At 53.1% G+C, this 18,767-nt stretch overlaps 7 protein-coding genes and 1 non-coding gene across 8 annotated transcripts; 3 read left to right on the top strand and 5 right to left on the bottom strand.

Annotated features, from left to right (window-relative positions):
* Nucleotides 1–303: 303 nt before the first annotated feature.
* Nucleotides 304–1,380, top strand: GLOTRDRAFT_102921 (uncharacterized protein; the record flags this gene model as incomplete). Its single annotated transcript, XM_007863326.1, has 4 exons — nucleotides 304–544; nucleotides 568–1,096; nucleotides 1,154–1,286; nucleotides 1,366–1,380. 4 exons carry the CDS (start codon nucleotides 304–306, stop codon nucleotides 1,378–1,380), a joined length of 918 nt encoding a protein of 305 aa, XP_007861517.1.
* Nucleotides 1,381–2,243: 863 nt separating this feature from the next.
* Nucleotides 2,244–2,315, bottom strand: GLOTRDRAFT_t10. Its single transcript has one exon. It is a non-coding gene; the product is annotated as a tRNA-Gly (tRNA).
* Nucleotides 2,316–2,456: 141 nt separating this feature from the next.
* GLOTRDRAFT_135812 (uncharacterized protein) lies at nucleotides 2,457–5,965 on the bottom strand (the record flags this gene model as incomplete). Its single annotated transcript, XM_007863325.1, has 5 exons — nucleotides 2,457–3,126; nucleotides 3,176–5,130; nucleotides 5,194–5,568; nucleotides 5,619–5,687; nucleotides 5,744–5,965. The coding sequence occupies 5 exons, from the start codon at nucleotides 5,963–5,965 to the stop codon at nucleotides 2,457–2,459; spliced, it is 3,291 nt and encodes a 1,096-aa protein (XP_007861516.1).
* A 1,664-nt stretch (nucleotides 5,966–7,629) lies between these two features.
* On the bottom strand, nucleotides 7,630–7,870 carry GLOTRDRAFT_125045 (uncharacterized protein; the record flags this gene model as incomplete). Its single annotated transcript, XM_007863324.1, has 2 exons — nucleotides 7,630–7,740; nucleotides 7,802–7,870. The coding sequence occupies 2 exons, from the start codon at nucleotides 7,868–7,870 to the stop codon at nucleotides 7,630–7,632; spliced, it is 180 nt and encodes a 59-aa protein (XP_007861515.1).
* A 109-nt stretch (nucleotides 7,871–7,979) lies between these two features.
* GLOTRDRAFT_125044 (NAP-domain-containing protein) lies at nucleotides 7,980–9,120 on the bottom strand (the record flags this gene model as incomplete). Its single annotated transcript, XM_007863323.1, has 3 exons — nucleotides 7,980–8,173; nucleotides 8,225–8,717; nucleotides 8,767–9,120. 3 exons carry the CDS (start codon nucleotides 9,118–9,120, stop codon nucleotides 7,980–7,982), a joined length of 1,041 nt encoding a protein of 346 aa, XP_007861514.1.
* A 219-nt stretch (nucleotides 9,121–9,339) lies between these two features.
* Nucleotides 9,340–12,526, bottom strand: GLOTRDRAFT_135811 (ubiquitinyl hydrolase; the record flags this gene model as incomplete). Its single annotated transcript, XM_007863322.1, has 13 exons — nucleotides 9,340–9,757; nucleotides 9,821–9,945; nucleotides 10,005–10,160; nucleotides 10,215–10,316; nucleotides 10,372–10,457; nucleotides 10,507–11,175; nucleotides 11,225–11,334; nucleotides 11,396–11,514; nucleotides 11,572–11,760; nucleotides 11,825–11,966; nucleotides 12,016–12,168; nucleotides 12,225–12,374; nucleotides 12,422–12,526. The coding sequence occupies 13 exons, from the start codon at nucleotides 12,524–12,526 to the stop codon at nucleotides 9,392–9,394; spliced, it is 2,472 nt and encodes an 823-aa protein (XP_007861513.1). The 3' UTR covers nucleotides 9,340–9,391.
* Nucleotides 12,527–12,694: 168 nt separating this feature from the next.
* Nucleotides 12,695–14,773, top strand: GLOTRDRAFT_30952 (actin-like ATPase domain-containing protein; the record flags this gene model as incomplete). Its single annotated transcript, XM_007862033.1, has 4 exons — nucleotides 12,695–12,796; nucleotides 12,864–12,944; nucleotides 12,996–13,078; nucleotides 13,135–14,773. 4 exons carry the CDS (start codon nucleotides 12,695–12,697, stop codon nucleotides 14,771–14,773), a joined length of 1,905 nt encoding a protein of 634 aa, XP_007860224.1.
* Nucleotides 14,774–15,767: 994 nt separating this feature from the next.
* On the top strand, nucleotides 15,768–16,580 carry GLOTRDRAFT_13098 (uncharacterized protein; the record flags this gene model as incomplete). Its single annotated transcript, XM_007861920.1, has 2 exons — nucleotides 15,768–16,081; nucleotides 16,142–16,580. Coding segments are annotated over 2 exons (753 nt in total), but the record flags the coding sequence as incomplete, so codon positions are not given.
* Between the last annotated feature and the right edge of the window lie 2,187 nt (nucleotides 16,581–18,767).

The raw sequence follows: 18,767 nt of genomic DNA, 5'->3' as shown, positions 1-18,767 counted from the left end.
ATGATGGATTTCCGGTGGACCAAGACTCCATTGGGTCAATACGTTGATGGCCACGAACGAGATGATGTCGTGAAGTATCGCCAGGACGTATTCCTCCCCACCCTCGCTGAACTGGAGTGGAATCTTCGCCGCTGGAAGGACGGGATTGAGGAGATGACCGGTGAGACAGAGCAGCGTCGTCGACGAACAGTGATCTGGTGGCACGATGAGTCAACGTTCTATGCTCACGATCGGAGACTGGTGTATTGGGTGCCTGGAGACGCTAAGGCCGTGCCGCGCCAGAAAGGGGAGGGCGCCTCACTCATGGTTGCTGACTTCGTCTCGGCAGACTATGGATGGCTGTGGGTTGGGGAAGAGGAAGCTCGCGTTCTGTTCAGGGCGGGCAAAGCACGAGACGGCTACTTCACGAATGATGACATCCTCGCGCATGCTGAGACTGCCATGAACATCCTCGACAAGCATTTTCCTGACGAGGACCATGTCTTCATGTTTGATAATGCAACAACCCATTTGAAGTGCGCTGGTGATGCGCTCTCTGCACGTCGTATGCCAAAATTCCCGAGCAAGCCCAATCACCCTTGTTCGGCATTGACAGGAAGGTCATCGGGCCAGATGGCAAGCCCGTTTATGGTCCGGATGGCAAGTTGCTGAAGCAAAGGGCTCGCATGGCTGATGGGAAGCTCGCGGATGGAAAACCACAATCCTTATATTTCCCGCCCGGTCACGAGAGGGAAGGGATCTTCAAAGGAATGGCAATTATACTCGAAGAACGCGGCTTCACTGATGTACAGCAACTTCGCGCAGAGTGTCCGAAATTTCAATGTCCGAAGGATGCTGAACGGTGCTGCTGTCGAAGACTCCTTTATAAACAGCCGGACTTCGTGAACGTCGAGTCACTTCTCGAGACAACATGCAAGGCTCGAGGTTACAGGGTACATTTCCTTCCGAAGTTCCATTGCGAACTTAACTTTATTGAACAATGCTGGGGACACGCGAAGCGAATCTATCGCCAGTACCCGCCCTCGTCGCAAGATGCAGATCTCGAGCGGAATGTCATTGCGGCCTTGAACGCTGTCCCGCTGGACACAATGCGCAGGTATGCAGTACATTTACTATTTGACCCTCACATTTATGCTCAAGCACTATTTTATAGATTTGCTACTCGGGCATCCCGGTTTATGGATGCTTATCGCAGGGGACTCACCGGGAAACAGGCCTCGTGGGCGACGCGGAAGTATCGCGGTCATCGCATCCTCCCGAACTCGATTCTGGATGAACTCGAGAAAGCGGGCATTTAACAAAAATCCTCAAATCTATTTTGAAGACTAATCTCTACCTTAATCATATATAATCTCACTCTTCTAGCCATACTATCATTGAGGGGGTTCTGCAAAATTTGCAGAACCCCCTCACCCCCTTATATCTCATTCCACACTCAACCAAAAAATGTTGGGTAAGCTCAGGCAGGTATATATACACTAGAATAGAACCTCTGCCAAGTCAGAATGGGAATATCTGCTGTGGTTGAAGAGAGGGAGAGAAAATGGGTCCTGTAGGCCATGGGAAAGAAACAGTATCCACCAGATCTCTCGTGATGCTCTCAACGGACTGCAGTGGAATGGCTTGACGTATCATGAATATGCTGTCTATAGTACAATACACCAGCCCGATAGAGTAAATAACGAGCGTGTCGAGATAGAGAGGCAACTTTGCACATCTCCCGGGCCCATATCGTGACAAAAGCGTGACATCGCTCGCGGCGAGATCCCACTGTGACCGCATGTGACACCTTTTTGCAGAACCCCCTACATGAACCGGCATCTCTCTCCTACGTTCCACAGGCTGCATAAAAATGCACAAAAATAATGAGGACGTTTATCACTACGTTACACACAATATGCGGAAGATCCGGTAAGAATCCGTCAAGTGTGCGGAATGCTACAGGCCAAATTCGATACTTTTTGCAGAACCCCCTCAATGATAGTAGTGTCTCTGTATAGTGTCAATACTGTAGAAAGCCTGTAGTTACATTATTGGTAGTCAAGTTTGCGGGGTCCGACCATTCACGTGATCATCACATTGTGACCATAGTAGTCGTACATGAGCTGGCCCTATCTTACGCCCTAGCAGAGAGGATCGAGGACGCGGAGACGGATGGTTCTAGGAGCCTGCCTGCGCCCTTAGCTTGAGCTAACACTTGCAGGTCAACGTCTCTCAGATAACTATTTTCAAAATAAGAGTGATACGCCGAACGGGAATCGAACCCGTGCCGCTTGCTTGGAAGGCAAGCATGATAACCACTTCACCATCGGCGTCCACTAATGATCTGGTCCCAAACTTTCCTATATTCGCTCCTCAGTCATATCAGTTCCACTTCCTCAGTACGATATTCCATCCAGTGTAATATTCTACGGAACTAGTATGATAATGGGAGGGATTAGCAATGTCGCAGAAGACTACGACTGGGCTGCAGCAAGCGCTACAGTGAGTGTAGCTGTTATGTTCTCTTCACCCAAATATAACCATGTCTTTCCAACCTCAGCATCCTCGGGGTTCAAGGCACCTTGGTGTCGGTCCGCGCTCAGCTCTGCTGCTTCACCTTCGCTGTCTGATAGCTCCGTGAGAGGAGACAATGATCGCTCCCGCTCCATTACATCCACAAGTGGAACATAGGCGGCGAGATCTAAACGAGATATATCGCCCAGAAAAAGTGAAGGTCCCCTGTTCAGCGAGTCCTCCTGCGAGGAGTCCGCGAAGGAGTCTGCATCCATCTTCCACTTAGCCAAAGGAAGGCCAATGAACGACCTCCTGGACCGACAGCGAGCAGAGGGAGAGCCGGTAGTTATGAATGCCTTGCCCACCCTCTCCCCCGACATTCCGTACACTGTGCCGAAGAACGATCCTGTCTCAGGTTGTACTGCGGTAATAGCGGACCCCTGCGGCTGCTTACGGGGTTTGGGCGGCGGGTTGCGACCTTGTTTCGGATTCCGCAAATCCGCACGAAGAGAATGTTCTGAGATATACTCTTCACCCCGCTTTGCGGCGCAATGTGAGCAGTTGCAGATGCCTTCACATGCTGGGCACTCGAAGTCGCGAGCCTGAGCGTTGAATTTCACATGAGGGTACCTGGCCGAGTCATCAAACCGGGAAACTCGACACATACTCACGCGCTTACCGTTTGGTTATACAATTAATACAATACCGCTTCATACAGCGCGTTTCACCATTATACCTCCAGCACGTCATCTTGAGGAGAGTGGTGGCCCGACGACAATGATGACACCTGCTGAGCTGTCCGTCAGGGTCGTTAACCTCAACCCCAGGGTCTCTACGGACTGCCTTCAAGAGCACACGGTATAGTTTATCGTAAGACGACAATCCTTCGCCTTCCGACGCCGACATATCTTCGTTGGAATGCCTGAAGGACGCAGCATTACGTGCACCGCCCCTTCCCCCGCGGACGCTTCTTCCTCTGCTCCTCCCTCTGCTCCGACCAGGGCCTCCTAGAGCCATAGGGGAGACGTACGCAGTGTCGCCAGAATCCAAGGCATCATCGTCCTCGTCCGAGCGGAACCCATTCTCTTGCGCCTCTGCGGCCCGGAGAGTCAGGATAACCTTCCGACGCTTAGGCGGAGGCGGAGCGGGCGTACTCGAAGCGTCGCGCACTGCAGACTTAGCCGAAGGAGTGCCAGCACGTGAGTCTGATGAATCAGACGCGACTGGACCAGGCGAGAAGGACCATAACCGGCCGCTCGGTGAAGCATATTCAGCCTCTTCTGCAATTCCAGATTCCTGGCGTTGCGGTGACCCAGGATCCTCGTCTAAGCCACCTAAGAGAGAAGGGTCGATAGTGCCGGCGCCAGAGAGGTAGTCCTGATAAGGAGAGTCAGCGGAGGCAGAGGACTCCCCTAAGAGACCACTGCCGATGTCGAAGCCAGGATCAAGCGACGTCGACGTCGTACCCCCAGGGTCTATCAGAGAAGAGGAGACGGAATCGTCCAGCCCCAGAGGCTTCCGATACCCGTCCTGGAAGTTAGCTTCCAACCGCAAGCTCTCGGGCGACAACGACGGCACACCGGAGCCCAGAAAAATATCATGTTTGTTCCCGGAGGTGAAGATGGACGGGTTGTGCGATTCATACACTCCGTCGCCGGCGAGGGCCGCTGCATTGAGAGGCGCGCCAAGTTTCCACATCGCGTATTCCGCTGCATGCGAAACGTCATCTGCCACAAGTGTAGGACCGGATCCAGGGGGGTTGTCGAGATGGACGTACGGGTCGGAATTTCTGACAGGACTCTTCCCCTTGGATGTTGAAGGCGACGCCTGGTCGCGCTTGTGTCGGGTCGGCGATGTGTGCAGAGAAAGACTGCGCGGCGATACACTTGTATTTTGCAAAGAGTCTACGTCGAAGGGGCGAAAGGCTGATGGCTCTGCATGCGGCGTCGCCGGGGAATCGCTGTCGGAAGGTAGATACTCAGACGCTGAGCTACCTTCAATAAACTCGGGAGGGATCTGCCGCTCAAATTTCCCGAGCGCCGGAAAATGGCCACTGTGTGGCACCGCCGTCCAGGAACCACCCGAGTTGTTCGCTCTGCGGTAGAACCGGTCGACAGCGTGCCTCAGAGACGCCCGAAGGACTCCCGGAGCAAAGTACTCCTGTTGCTCATCGTATGGGACCTCCGCCTGCGAGGGGTAGAGCAGGATCATCTTTCGTCTCCGCTTGGGAGACGGGACCGGGACGAAGCTGCCGGTGTCAGACTCGGACTTGATGGATACGACGGATGTCACCGAATATCGCCGCTGTCGAACAAGGGGCTCGGAGGCTGGCGTGGCGGGCGCACCGTTGTTTCTGAGGGCCGCCTGCATGACGCCAAGCAAACCGGTCGATTGTCCCGGGCCCTGGTCCGCGCAATCTCCAAAAGAGAGGTAGTCCTCCTTCCGGCAATCTGATGGGAGCGGGGGCACGGAGACGTAGACAACCACGTTCTCGAGGCGAGAACTTCGCCCGCGAGACCAATCATTAGGCTGTGCGCGAGCCTCCGCCGAGTGGGCCCTTGGGGTAGAGTGAGACGATCGTTCATTATCCGATGAGGGAAGGAAATCTGGGTCTGAGAAATTCTGGTCGGATGTCTGGGCGGACCAGTAGAAACCGAAGTCAGTTAGCAATCACCGCCAAGGTGTACTTGAACTCACTGCGGCTCTAGGTGGCGACTGAGATCCGGTTCCTGGTGTAGACAGCGTGCATAAGTTACGATTGGATAGATCCTGCGAGACGTTCGGTTTCGCGGGGCAGAGTAACGACGTCGGGACGAAAGGTGATAGGGACCGGTCCGTAGGGTATGGAAATCCGCCTTCTGAAGCACTGGAGGATTCTCGCACATGAGGAGACCTGATTATCATCTGTTCCACTGGGGTCTCCGGACTAGCATCCTGCAGCCAATCGCTGGCGCTAGGGCCTGGAGAAATACACTCGTCGGGGGGAGAGACCGTTGCCGGCGGGGAAGATCCATAGGCAGCAACCATACTCAGCGCGTTAGACAGGTTTGACGAGCGGGATTCTCCCGGTGTCTGCGCATGCAATTCACGATCAGCTTGCGAGTCTTAACGAGCGGATGTACCTTGGTGGCAGAAGCATCATGCGTATAGTAACCGGCAAGAGCATCATATTCGTATCCGGAGGTAAAGTCCTTGATTCGAGAGAACTCATCGCACGACCATAGATAGGAAGACTGCTATAGCATACCTGAGGCTTCAGACTGGGTTCGACTGCCTCTAACCTGTTCAATCCGACTCCTGCTTTTGAAATTTCGTTGGATACGTCGTCGTGTTCTCCTTCCTGGATTCCTGCAGGGTGTACCGACGCGCTAGGCGGTCGAGAAAGGGGAGCGGTAGTGGAAGAAGCCGGTAGATGTCGATCAAGACTGCCGTCCCAGTTTATAAGTTCAGAATATTTGTGAACGGACATCTCAAAGGCCCGACGTCACCCGCCACGACGTGTAAAATGACTGCTGCTGCCGTGCTGCAACAGATGCTGGTCGGGATACTTTACCGAGAAGAGTAAATAACGCGGTCTTCATACACGGTGGCAACGTGTTTGGCCACGTTTGGGTCCCACACGCGTCGAGTCACACTATGGTCACGCCGCTTCACGCGCCGCGAGTTCACACGTTCTCCGCTGTCTTTCGAGACCTTTGAGCTGGGGCAGTCGTATGGATAAGTATCAGGATTTAGGCATTGCATCCCTTTCTCGATATCCTGCCAGTCAGTCTTGGTTAAACAGCACTCTTCCCCCTTCCAATCGAACAAACTATGAAGTATTATCTGCGCCGTATAGCTGTAGAACATACGGCGCCGATAATACCTCATTGACAGTACCTGTTTTCTGCTTAAGGCCAGCATGGAAGTCGAGTCGGTACTCCTGGGCCTTTATCCACGCTGAGGCCTATGCGAAACAGCCGAAACATGCGGAAGACGATCCGACCCACTCTGAACGTACGCTTTATCATCACATTGAGGACGGTTGTACTTGTTAATAACTGGTATGTATAGCTACTTTAAATTCTGACAGCACATATCATTCACCAACCTGCCATCCTGCTAATTACTTGACGCTTAGGCGTTATTCGAGGGTGTCATTTCGGAGCCATGTTTTCACCCGTCGGACACGTGCCCTCCGAAAGAAACAGTTCCTCCCCACTTGCGAGCACCTCCACCTCGCTGGAACGATGCTTCCGGCGCGCGCTGACGAGCAAGTTTCTCGGGTCATACGCCGGTACTCAGGTGATCATCACTTTCTCAACGCTTTGACTCGGTTCCATGACGGGTGAAATTCAAGATCAAGCCGTCTTTCGTATTCTGGCTGAATAATGTAGTCAGCGCACATTGTGTACAAGGGCATCAGGTCTCCCTGCTCTTGGATCGTAACAGCTACATGTCCGGTTCTGTCAGACACTTCGGGAGTTACACTCTTCTGGGCCTAGCAAAAGATTGTATGGGAGGGATATATGCAAGATTGGCTTTTGTAAATGATTCTGGGGCTCACAAAAGATAGGCTTTCATATGTTCCTACTGTGCAATCTTTTGCTAGGCCGAAAAGAGTGTAACTCCCGAAGTGAGAGTGGTTTCGTTGTGTGAGGATAGCGGGACTCAGGCGTCAAAGATCTTCATCTGGTTACTCTCGCATTCCAAATGTGTTGCCGTTGAAAGATACGACATACATACTTGGTCGCATGAGCCAGTTATAAAGTACACCATTCTACCTCTGAGCGTAGCTGTCAGGGACGCGATGGGCAACAGCTGTTCGACTCGCGATCGGACGTCATGCCCAGGGCTTTGTATCACCACCTTACGGACTGGGTTTCTTTGCGTACCAATGGGAGTACTAGTATAGAATTACATATGCCACATTGCGATTCATTCAATTATCAACGATAGACCTACCTACATGTACCTAACGAGCCAGAGAAAGGAAGTGAAGAAGACACTGTCAGATAGTGCAAGAGACAGGAAGAGTTTAGAGCAATACAGATGCCGGACAGGACGGAAATGAAGTAGAAAAAAGTATGACTGTCTGTTTTGTCTTTGGCAGCCATGCGGGTAGCATGGCTACTGGATGCCGACGTTTGTGAATTACTGGTTCTTGCACTCTTCGGCGTTGACGTTGGGAGCAGCGCCTCCCGCACCACGACCTCTGGGGGGGCCACGGCGCCTTGGCGGAACGTCTGCATCAGAGTCAGAATCCTAGGAAGTTGGTTGTTAGTGTTCCAGCGCCGTCTTTTCAAGTAAATACTGGCGTTCCTACCTCATCATCGAACCGGTCCTCGTCATCTTCCTCATCGATGTCTTCGAAATCGTCGTCGTCGTCTTCCATGGTCTCGTATTCCAGGGCCTTGCCCGTGAAATAGTCGACAGCCTTGGGAATAATCTAGATCAGGTAGAATAACGACTTTAATTAGCGCTGGACTATAGAAATGAAGCGGTCAACTCGCCTTCTCTTTGATGTCCTCCCCAAGTTGGTAATCAATCTCCAACTTCTCCTCCAGCTCCTCCAGTTCGTCTATGTCAATCTCCCCATTCTCGATCGCATCTTCTGCGGGAGGCTCGGGTGGGCTGAAAAAGTTGAAGAACGATTCCGTCGGGCGAGCCTTCCGCACCAAGCGCGTGCGGTTGGTATCTGCGTAGTGGTCAGACGAGGATAGATTGGAGTAGCGGTGGTTTTACGTACTCTTGTTGCGCTGCTTCTTAATCTCGAATTCCTTCGTCAGATCCTTGTCTTCCTTCCACTTGATCTCCGTGCCGATCGCGCGATCGTACACAAAATCACCCGAATAACCAACTTCCTCCTGGTAGATGTATGTCTTCTCCAGCACTTCGTTCTCGAAATACTCGTTAGGAGAGAAGTAGAAGCTCAGCTTGAATCCCGGCTTAGGATCCGTACTAGGCAGGTAAGACAGACGAATGTCCGTAAGGTGCTTCAGAGCGCCAGCATCACGGTCCGTGATGATGTCGGATAAGGCGACGTGATTGCGCAGGGCCGTGAGCCAGAACTCGGGAATACCGTTGGTAGAGTCGGGAATTTCTTCTGGTAAAGGCTTATACTCCTCGTCATCCTTCTTCGACACTTCCTCGCCTGCCTTAACCTCTTCCGGCGTTGGAACGACCGCACCCATGATGATCGCGTGTCGACGGTCAAGCAGGGGCTTCTGCAGCTCTGCGTACTAATCGGACGATTAGTCCAGCGATCGGGCTGAACGATATGGAACATACCTTCTTCTCCAGCTCCAAGCACTCGCGCTTGTACTGATTTTGCAGCTGGTCCTGTTTCACCTGCACGCCCTTGAGCGCCTCGACGTTCCTCTTTACCTCGACCGGAAGGCTCTCGATATAGCCAGAGCTCTTGCCGATCAAACCAGACAACTTGCCCTGCACAAGGCCCGCAAGCATGTTACCAGCAAGACCGGTAGTAGGGGAGGAGGTCTCCTCCTCGCCTTCATTATCCTCCGAGATATCAGGGACAGTCGGGCGCGAGAGCCCCTGGTTGATGGGCGCCTGGTTCAAAGGCGTGTTCTGCGGCGTCGGCGCCGTGATGTCGCCTTCTCTAATGGGTACGTTGCTCGACATCGCGATAGTCAGAGGTACGAACGAGCAGAACGCGTGTCGCAGAAAAATAAGGCGGAAAGAGACGCAAAAGCCTCCAGGCTCTTTGCCTTTGGCGGAGTCTCGGCCATTGCCGAAGTGGCTGTAGAGTATAAAAATCGGTCCGCATCTGCGATTTTGGAATTTATCAAGATGGTGGCCTGCGGGCATTTTACATACATCGCACAGCTAGTGCCATAGTGTCCACGATGCATTCGTAGGGGAGGTTGGTGATATGCTATGCTACAGCCTAGTGCTACAATTTCTCAAAGACGTACAGATATGCCAGTTTCTTGAGTTGCCTCACGCTATCTCGGTCAGCCTTTACCACTTTCTCGTCATTGAACAGCACCCAGCCTTCGTCCGGATCATCGTCATTGGCAGCAACTCCGGAACCGTGCGCAGGATAGCGAATGTGAGCGACATAATGGCCCGAATGGACGGAAGGGCCCTTGTGCGAAATAAACGCGTTCAGTCTGAACCTGGCCGGAAGTTGCGAAGTGCCTGGGATCCTTTTGGCTGCTGGTGATGGGCCAGAAGGGGCCGAGGATGACGGAGCATCTTCACCCATATCATCAGGATGGGAGAATAGCCATTCCACGGCTCGTTCCGCGTCCCCACCCTGCCAGTGAAAGCAATGTTCATACACGTCAATAGTTGCGGAACCTTTAATTTAATCGCTCACTGTCTCTCGCAAAGCCTTCCGAGCCTGTGGTTGTGTGAAGCCCATATCGCACAGCATGCCAATTTGCTCAGATGAAGGCTCCGGCCCGGCACTAGAACCTGCAGTCTGGATAGGAGCATCAATGTCTAATGGGAAGAACGCCATTAGAGTTCGAAGCCAACACAGCACGGGTGGACGTCCTCACCGGGGTCTTCCATATGGGCGAATAGCCACTCCATAGCTGCTTCGGGATCGCTGTTTCCTGTGGCCAGCAAAGCCTTTTGGCAGCGAATAGTTGGGAAACCCATGGCCTCTAACTGGGCCATAGCGACTTCGTTAAATTGCGGCGCACTCGATGCACCTGGGTTATGCGGGTCAGCAAATCCTCGAATGAGAGGTGGACACTCTCGCATACTTGTGTTATCCTCTGGCAATTCCTCCTCGCCAGGTTGAAGTCCACGCCCGAGACAATGGTCCAGCTCCAGGATGTCTGTTGGGGGTAGATTAACAGGGACATCTGAGACACGTATCGATGTGTTAGTGACGAATTGCAGGGCCCAGATAATACGCACCGAGCTTGGTAGGAACCCAGTTGACAAGCTGAAATTTCCGGGCATGGACTACGAGCACTTGTGGAAAAGTAGCGAACTTTGACTGCCTGAAAGCAGATAAGTGAGAGATCAATCATGCGAGAAGGCACCACTCACTTCGTCGCTAATACTTTCTTCTGGCACGCTGGGCATGTGTATTCCAGAGCCTCCGGCGCAACAACGGCATTGAGACATTCCATCAACTCAACGTCCTTCCAAAGTGTCCTTCCCTCTTCATCCTTTCCTACCTCCGTCGCCAGCACTGGGACGCTAATAGTATCTACTTCATCGACTCGATACCTTACTTTCTTGCAGTCACCACATTGCAGTCTTTGCTCCATCCCGAAAGCAAATACCTGCGTGGGCTCATCCTCTTCCGATCGGCCGGCACGCTTGGCATTCCGACGAAGAACTGTCAGCAAGTGCTCAAAGAACTCCTCAGAGTCCTGCTGACGCATAGTGGAGAATTCGGCGTGATCCTTCCCAATGAGTGCCTTGAAGCCACTCGGCCGCACCCCTTCTTGAAATACTGGCGTAGGAGTGTCGTGTGCGAGAGGGTTGGTGGCCTTTGGGTCTGAAGGACTCGGACTGACCGGGTTTGTTGGACGAGGATGGGAGTAGCGACCGGAGAGTAAACCGTCGGCGAGCTTGTGCATTTGGCATTCGACGCAGTTGGCAGGAAGAGGCTCTGTGCATGTTGCCCAGTGTTGCGCAGCCGTAGGATAGTAACGCTGGCGGAACGGATCAAGAGAGAATATCGTCTGTACGACAGACGCCATGTAGCACCTTCAGATTTGATTAGCGGAGATTGGTCAGAGACAAGGATGATACTTACGAGTTACCAAGGTTAGAGAGACCCGTAAGACCAGGTCCGAAAACGGGCTCAAGGGCCTTGCCAGATTCGTCGGTCAGGGAGAAGTCGAACTTGAGATTGTGTTCGATTTGCTTCGGGAAGCGTATGGATAAGTTAAAAAAGACAAACTAATGAGGGATACCAGCAACGTACCAGCTCAGTCATAGACTTCTCTGTCTTTGTCTGCGTCTCCACATTGATGCCGAAATTCCGCAAGTGACGAGCCAGATCGGGGTCCAACTTCGCGTCGTTGCATTCATAGCAGTAGATATCTAACCGAATGTCCCATAGATTAATAAACGGCTGGAGCAGTCAACAGCGTGACGTACCTGCATTGCCTTCAGGAGTGATAGTTCCCAGCTTCACACTGACGGGGTGCTTTGTCTCTTGATAATGTTGCAGGCCGTGACCGTTCCCTCCGAGGCCGCCATATTGTTGACGTCCACAGCCTAGGCTACCGCATGTCAGGCAAAGCCACAGGTTCTCCTTAAGATCGCATTTAGCGCAATGCGCAAGGCCTAAGCAGTCAGAGTGGCGGATTGAATGACTTGACGCCAATAATAAGCAGCATCGGGGGCTTACCTGACGCAGGAGTAGCACCGGTGTCGTGCTGCTCCAGCAGTACAGTGTGTTCACAAGCTTCTATTTCTTCCTCCCAGGCCTTCACTTCGGATTGACGAGCAGAGGATAACGAAGTCATGACAGTGTCTATCAAAGCTTTCACCTACAGAATTCTAGAGAGGTGACGATGCGAGACCCTTCGTATCGCTCACCTCTGGTCTCAAAGACGCCTCGGGCAGCTCCAGTCCATTCTCAGGATCGGATTTCCAGCTCTTCACCGTAGTAATCCAGTCGTACTTGTCCACTTCCCGATCTTCGACAATAGCCAGCTTCTTCATTTTCGCAGGCGGCTCCTCGTCCTCTGGCTACCTCCCCCCGATGAGATGAGACCCACATCGCAGTGTGTAAAGGCGTCACTGACACGGCTCGCAGACGGCTTTAATTTGCGCTTCACGTTCAGCGTGAATGGGTGGCCGGTCTTCTCGAAGTGCGTCCGGGCATGGTGCCTCTCATTCCCGAGACATCCACCGTTAAAGCACGTCAGACAGACGTCGATCCCAAGTGGGTGGTCCTAATAAAACGTGAGATACACGGTCGATGCGGGTTGTCCGACCTTACCTGATTATCGAAACATTGCGTGCACTCCTCACGATGGACTGACTGCGACAGCTTCGGGGGTTGCAAACGAGATATCTCGTCGAGATCCAATGATTTATTTGACATTTTCGCAGTTCTACGGAACTATGAAAGCCAGAAGAAACCTGGGGTATACCCGGCGGCTATCGCGTGCGCGTCTTATATCAGGGCACGTGCTCGAATGAGGATTTTTCGGACGCGGAAAGCCACAACTTCACTTTGGCTTGCAGTTCTTCCTTTATACCACCACCGACTATGGCTGCGAACGGCACGATACCGAATGGAACGGCGGAGACGGCCAAAACGCAACCCACTGTTGTCGGAATCAACTTTGGCAACTCGTACGCCTCGATCGCGGTTCTGACAAAAGTACGTCTGTTTCTACTCCCTCATTCCAAGGAAACCTTTATGAATCAGAACGTAGGAAGGCCTCTCTGAATGTATAGCTAACGAGGACGGAGAGCGGCAAATCGCATGCGCAATTTCTTTCCATGGCGAGGAGCTGGTGCGTTGCGAGAGGGTAGTACATTGTTGGCAACTGCTCATGCTGCTGTAGTACATCGGCAACCAAGCCAAGCACCAACTCGTCAAGAACGCTCATAACACAATCATCGGGTTCCGAAATATCTTGGGCAAAAAGTCAGTGTACGCGCCCTGGCCTGGGTTCATCCATCCTTAACATGATAATTCCTTAGATTCTCTGAGATCCCGAAAGACAAGGCGGTGGTCTCCGCACCCGTCATCCAGCACCCTGACATCCCCGACGAACCCGCCTATCGCGTCCAAGTGCTCAACCCTGCTCCCACGCCCCTTCCCAGAAGCACCACAGGTACCCCCGCTGCATCGAACCTCCCCACGCCCCGATCCGAGCCTACCCCAGGAGAGACGGTGCTGACGGTCTCGGAGGTGACGTCCATCTTCCTTCGCTCGCTCGTAAAGTCCGCGGAAGACTTCCTCGGCAAGAAAGTAACGGGCGCCGTCCTGAGCGTCCCGGCGTGGTTCGATGAGGCCCAGCGCGCGGCTCTGGAAAAGGCGGCAAGCGACGCAGATATCCATGTGCTGCAGCTCTTAGAAGATGCCGGAGCGGTCGCTGTCACCACTGCTGTCGGTCAGGATACGGACCTCCCGGTTGACCGGACGCAGCTCGTAGTGGATGTCGGCCAGTCATCCCTGGAGCTCTCGTTGCTCTCCATGCGACATGGCCTGGCGTACTCCCTCGGGACCATCACGGACTTTAGCGCAAACGGCGACAGCATCGACGAGAAGCTCATCAAGTTCTTCGCCAAGGAGTTCACGAAGAAGACAAAGACCCCGCTGACTGTTTGTCCCGCCACAGATAACCAGGACAAACGCGCAGAGGCGAAGCTCCGACTAGCCATCGAGCACACGAAGCGCACGCTGTCCGCCTCGCCGGGCGCCGCGACGTGCTCCGTCGAATCGCTCAAGGACGGGCTCGACTTCACCGGGTCGATCAACCGCCTGCGGTTTGACATGGAGGTGCGCCCGATCTACAACCAGATCTACGACAAGGTGAAGGAGCTGGTCGAGTCTGCGAAGCTGGACCTCTATGACATCGATGAGGTCGTGTATGTCGGCGGGTCTGCGTCCTTCCCGGGCCTGGACGAGACGCTGGCGCAGGGGCTTTCAGAGTCTGTTGTGACTCCGTTCACGGCCGGTACCGTCATTGGTGGTGGTGTTGGCGATCCCACGACTATCCTAGCGCGGGGATGCGCGCTGCAAGCACAAGTCCTGTCTTCCATAGGCCACTCAGAGGAGGATGAAGAGGTGAGGAAAGCGTTCCAGAACGACAGCGAGTGGACGAAGGCGAAGGCGACGTCGAAGTCTATCGGCCTGATCTTCCCGGAGGAGAACGCAGGGGAGGGCAGCCTCGGTGGACAGTGGGTACCCGTGATCCTGAAGGAGACGCCATTACCTTGCAGGCGGATTGTCGGTCTCCAGGTCGAAGTCTCGGAGGCCGCGAAAGTGGGCTTCGAGGTATGGGAAGTGAAGGAGGGGGTCAAGATCGAGAAGGTGAAGCCGCCGAAGGACGAAGACGACCCGGAGGAGGAAAAGCAGGAAGGAGGGAATCCGGACGAGGATGACGAAGAGGAGGAGGAGATTGAGACCAAGGAGAAGACCTTGGAGAAGGAGTCTTTCCTCACCTCACTATTGTTCGACGTCGAAGAGATCGAGAAGAAGGATGGGAGGTCAACCGCACGGATTGAAGTGCAATTCTTGCTCGGGGCGGATGGGAAGCTGGACGTCACTGCTTGGGAAGTGAAGAAGAGTGGGAAGCAGCAAAAGGCGACCGCCACAGTTTCAGGTCCTTCATAGAGGTAGTAGACTATATGTTACATCGGCTGTATAACTCTGTTTATATTTACATACGACTCCGAGGCCTTATTACAGTGCCGGGTGCGCAGCTGTCTCCTTGAAGATTTTTGGTTTACCGATAGAGCAGAAACAGAGAATTACTTCGTGGCCCAACATCATGTCAGGAACCAGCCACCACAACGTGTGATGCAACAAGCTGGCGTGACAGACGCGAGACTTCACGGGATCGTCACGCCGAGTCGCGTGACGATCCCAATCAGCGCGTACTGGCTTTCCTGTCTTGTTTCTCTCCTTACTAGGGTTCCGTAAATTTGGGAGGTGAAAATTACACTTGCTAATTAGCAGTTGTAAATTAGCGTTAATTACATGCTGTTGAACTAGGCGCTGACTTAGCTGCCAGGTTCTACAGCGTACCAGAACGTACCGGAACCCTCTGGAATATTCTGGTATATTCCATTATTGTACAGGGCACAGAGCTCATGTGGGTCAGTGACATCATAGGTGGAGCTCAGTAGGATTATAGATATTCCATGTAGCTTAGTCAGCCTATGGGCCACAGTGTATATAAACCCTGCAGCTCTGCTGCCTAATGACAAGGGGTCGTTCATACAAGCTTTACCAGTAGCTACAGCATCCATTCAATACAGGTGAGTTGTGTAGGGCGCACTGTGCGTGCTGCTGCCTCCATAACTCTTCATCAGGTTATGAGCCCAAATAGGCAGCTTGCGTCTGCGCGGTAACTCGCTGCAGCGCGTTGCGCCTCGCTCACCTGTGCATTACCCTATGCGCCCTCACAGGCTGCAGTGTGGCTTGATGCGTGATCATCGCCTTAGGCGCTGTTATCAGCAGCCATCAGGCTTGATGATCGATCCTGGGGTAACTCCCTAATGGAGCCAACAGCATGGAGCAGTGCGCCCTTATCGGGCTGCATAGCTTCGCTGATACTGATGAGATCTCAATACAGATTTCAGATCTCTCAATCGCTCCTCAAACAATGTCGAACAATCTGATCGCTGTTGTCCCCGTCCTCGACGGCTCGAACTGGTCGCTCTGGTCCCAGCAGATGAAGGCGTACCTCATGTCCCAAGGCCTTTGGGGACACTGTGACGGTACAATTATTATGCCTGACCCTGTCGTAACCACCTACAAGGACGGCAGCACCAGTGAAGATACCTCTGCACGAGACGCCTGGAGACTGAATGATACCAAGACTATCGGTACAATTCGTCTTCGATGCTCCCCTGCCGTTGCCACCCTTATTCAAGACAAGACAACGGCTATTGAAACCTGGAAGGAGCTCAGTTTCACGTATGGTATCTCATCTCTTGCCTCCATCTATAACGAACTGCGTGGGGCGTTAACTACCAGGATCCCGGCCGACCAACATCCCGCTCCCGCCTTTGCCAAGATCACCAAGCATTTTAACGCTTTGGCTTCTGAGAGCCAGACCATCCCTAACTGTCTCCAGGGATTGATCTGTCTCAATGCGCTCCCTCCTCGGTATGACTCTGTCGTTCAAGTCTTAGTCCAGGGATCGACATCGACAATGGACATTGACAAAGTCCGGGAGGCTGTCGTCACTGCCTGGGAGCAATCCCAGAACAAAAAGACAACACAGCTAGGTGCGCACAAGATCTCGGCGGTGAAGCGTAAGCCGGGTGATCCCTCCTTTTCTTTGCAGCAGCAGCAGCGCCCTCAGGGCAGCAGCAGCAATGCGCGAGATGGGAAGAGGCGCCCTTATCGCGGCAAGCGCGCAGGCAAGAAGCGTCAAGGGCAAAACCATGATCACCACCATGCCCACGACGTCCTGATCGCCTCGACTGTCTCCCTTCCTCCTCCGACCATCGCTCACGTCCTCGACATCGCGCCTACTGGCAGCAAGACTCGGACGGTCAAAGAGAAAGGTCCGTTCCACCCGCCTCCTTCGGCGGATACCAGTCACTACAACAACAAAAGGATCAAGAAAGCCTTCAAGCTCGCGCGGGACCTTGACATAAGTCCCACCGAAGAAGATATCAAGGTTTTGGACGCTCTTGTCGGGCAAGTCGACCCGGACCCGGATGTCGACACGGAGGATGCCGACTCTGTCGCCTCCAGCCGCGCGTCCAAGCGCGCTCGCTTCGAAGGAGTTGCTCGCGCGGATGACGCTGCGGACAGCGACCACGACGATAACCAGTCTATCGACTGGGGTAGTGACAAGGACCAGGGGGAGACTGTTAGTCTCGGCGACGAGGAAGACCTGGACCGCACTATTGCGGAGGCTGCTGGCTTCGACCAAAATGCCTTTATCAACGAGCACTATTCGTACGTGCTATCTTCCCCTTTACCGGACTCCACTGACGCGCCATCACAGTTAGGGCAGCGTAGTGTAGATCTTAACTTGAGTCCTGTAACTTTGGCTTTAATATATTGCACTCATGCGCAAACTTATGCTGCATGTGCAAAATGTAAGGGGAAAGATAAGGCACAACAGGGTAACACCTGGATCCTCGACTCGGGGGCCTCTCGGCATTTTACTTATGACATGAGTGACTTCATCGACTTTGAGGAATTTAAGCAACCTGCGACCGCGTCTACCGCGAACGGGTTTGCACGAATACTCGGGTTTGGTACGACAGTCCTAAATTATTATATCAAGGACGTCGGGAACATAACCACTCGGTTATTTCCAGTATACTATATACCTGACCTGAATATTCGCCTCATGTCACTCGGCGTATTGCTCCAGGATAAACTAAAAGTGTCTGGCAATGACCGACACATAAGTCTATACGAAAAGGGATTGCGCGAACCCTTATTCAGGTTTTTACCGCGGCAGCCCGGCGACACTATCTACAGTGTCAGTACAATTCCTGCACCGGATGCGTACTCTATATTCCCAACGATCTATGCGGTCGATTATGGGATTATGCACCGTCGCATGGGACACCCCTCTAAGGAAGTCCTGCGGCAAGCTAGGGAACACACTAAAGGTTTCCCCACCAATCTGGAGTTTCCTTCTGAAGACCCAGTATGCCCTGGATGCGCGGAAGGGAAAATGCCTTCTAAGGCTTTCCCGCCATCCACTCTACGGGCAAAAGAACCGTTTGAGTTAATTCACTCGGATCTTAAGTCTTTTCCCGTAGACTCCTACCATAAGTATCGGTACACAATCGTCTTCTTTGACGATTACACCTCCTATGGATGGGTCATGCATATGCGCTCCAAGGGTGCTGCAATTGCTAAGACTCGTCAATTTCTTGCCTACGTACAAAATCAATATGGCAGGAAAATTAAGGAGTGGATGTCCGATGCAGGGGGAGAATACAAATCTGATGCGTTCATCGAGATGCTCAGAGATGAGGGCATAAAAATCCGACAAAGCGCACCTTATGCGCACCAACAGAATGGTCGCGCTGAGCGCTTTATTCGGACGATAATGGACAAAGCGCAGTCAATGCGGCTAGAGTCCTGCTCACCTCCATCTTGGTGGGAATTTGCAGTAGACCATGCTGTTCACGTCTACAACCGGACCCCTTTGAAGCGCCATCAATGGCAGACTCCTTATGAGGTCCTGAACAAGGAAGCTCCCGACATCAAGCACTTACGTGTCTTTGGATGCGGAGCGTACGTCTACCTGCCAAAGGAAACCAGACCCAATAAGTTATCGCCTAAAGCTGAGCTGATGACTTACATTGGTGTCGCAGATGGCGGCCATGGCTTCAAGTTCATGCGTGCCAATAATAGTATAGTCACTCAGCCTACTGCGCTGTTTGATGAAACTATGTTCCCTAAATGCCCTAATACAAAGCGACGGGCAAGCACTAGGCTGCAAAGTGTGCCTAAACCAGCTGACAGTCAACCAGACAATTCTGATGATGACTGGATCACCGACGACGATGAGCCAGACTCACGTCCTCCTCCTAAATCCCAAAAGGGGCCAGGCCAGGATCGTGACGACGAACCTGCGCAGCCTGAGCGCGAGAGCCTGAGAACCCGCTTCTCACCTCCGGGG

Source organism: Gloeophyllum trabeum (assembly GCF_000344685.1).
Source record: "Gloeophyllum trabeum ATCC 11539 unplaced genomic scaffold GLOTRscaffold_00001, whole genome shotgun sequence".
NCBI classification, from domain to species: Eukaryota; Fungi; Basidiomycota; class Agaricomycetes; order Gloeophyllales; family Gloeophyllaceae; genus Gloeophyllum; species Gloeophyllum trabeum.
Note: the sequence above shows the minus strand (reverse complement) of the source record. Positions and strands in the feature narration are given on the sequence as shown.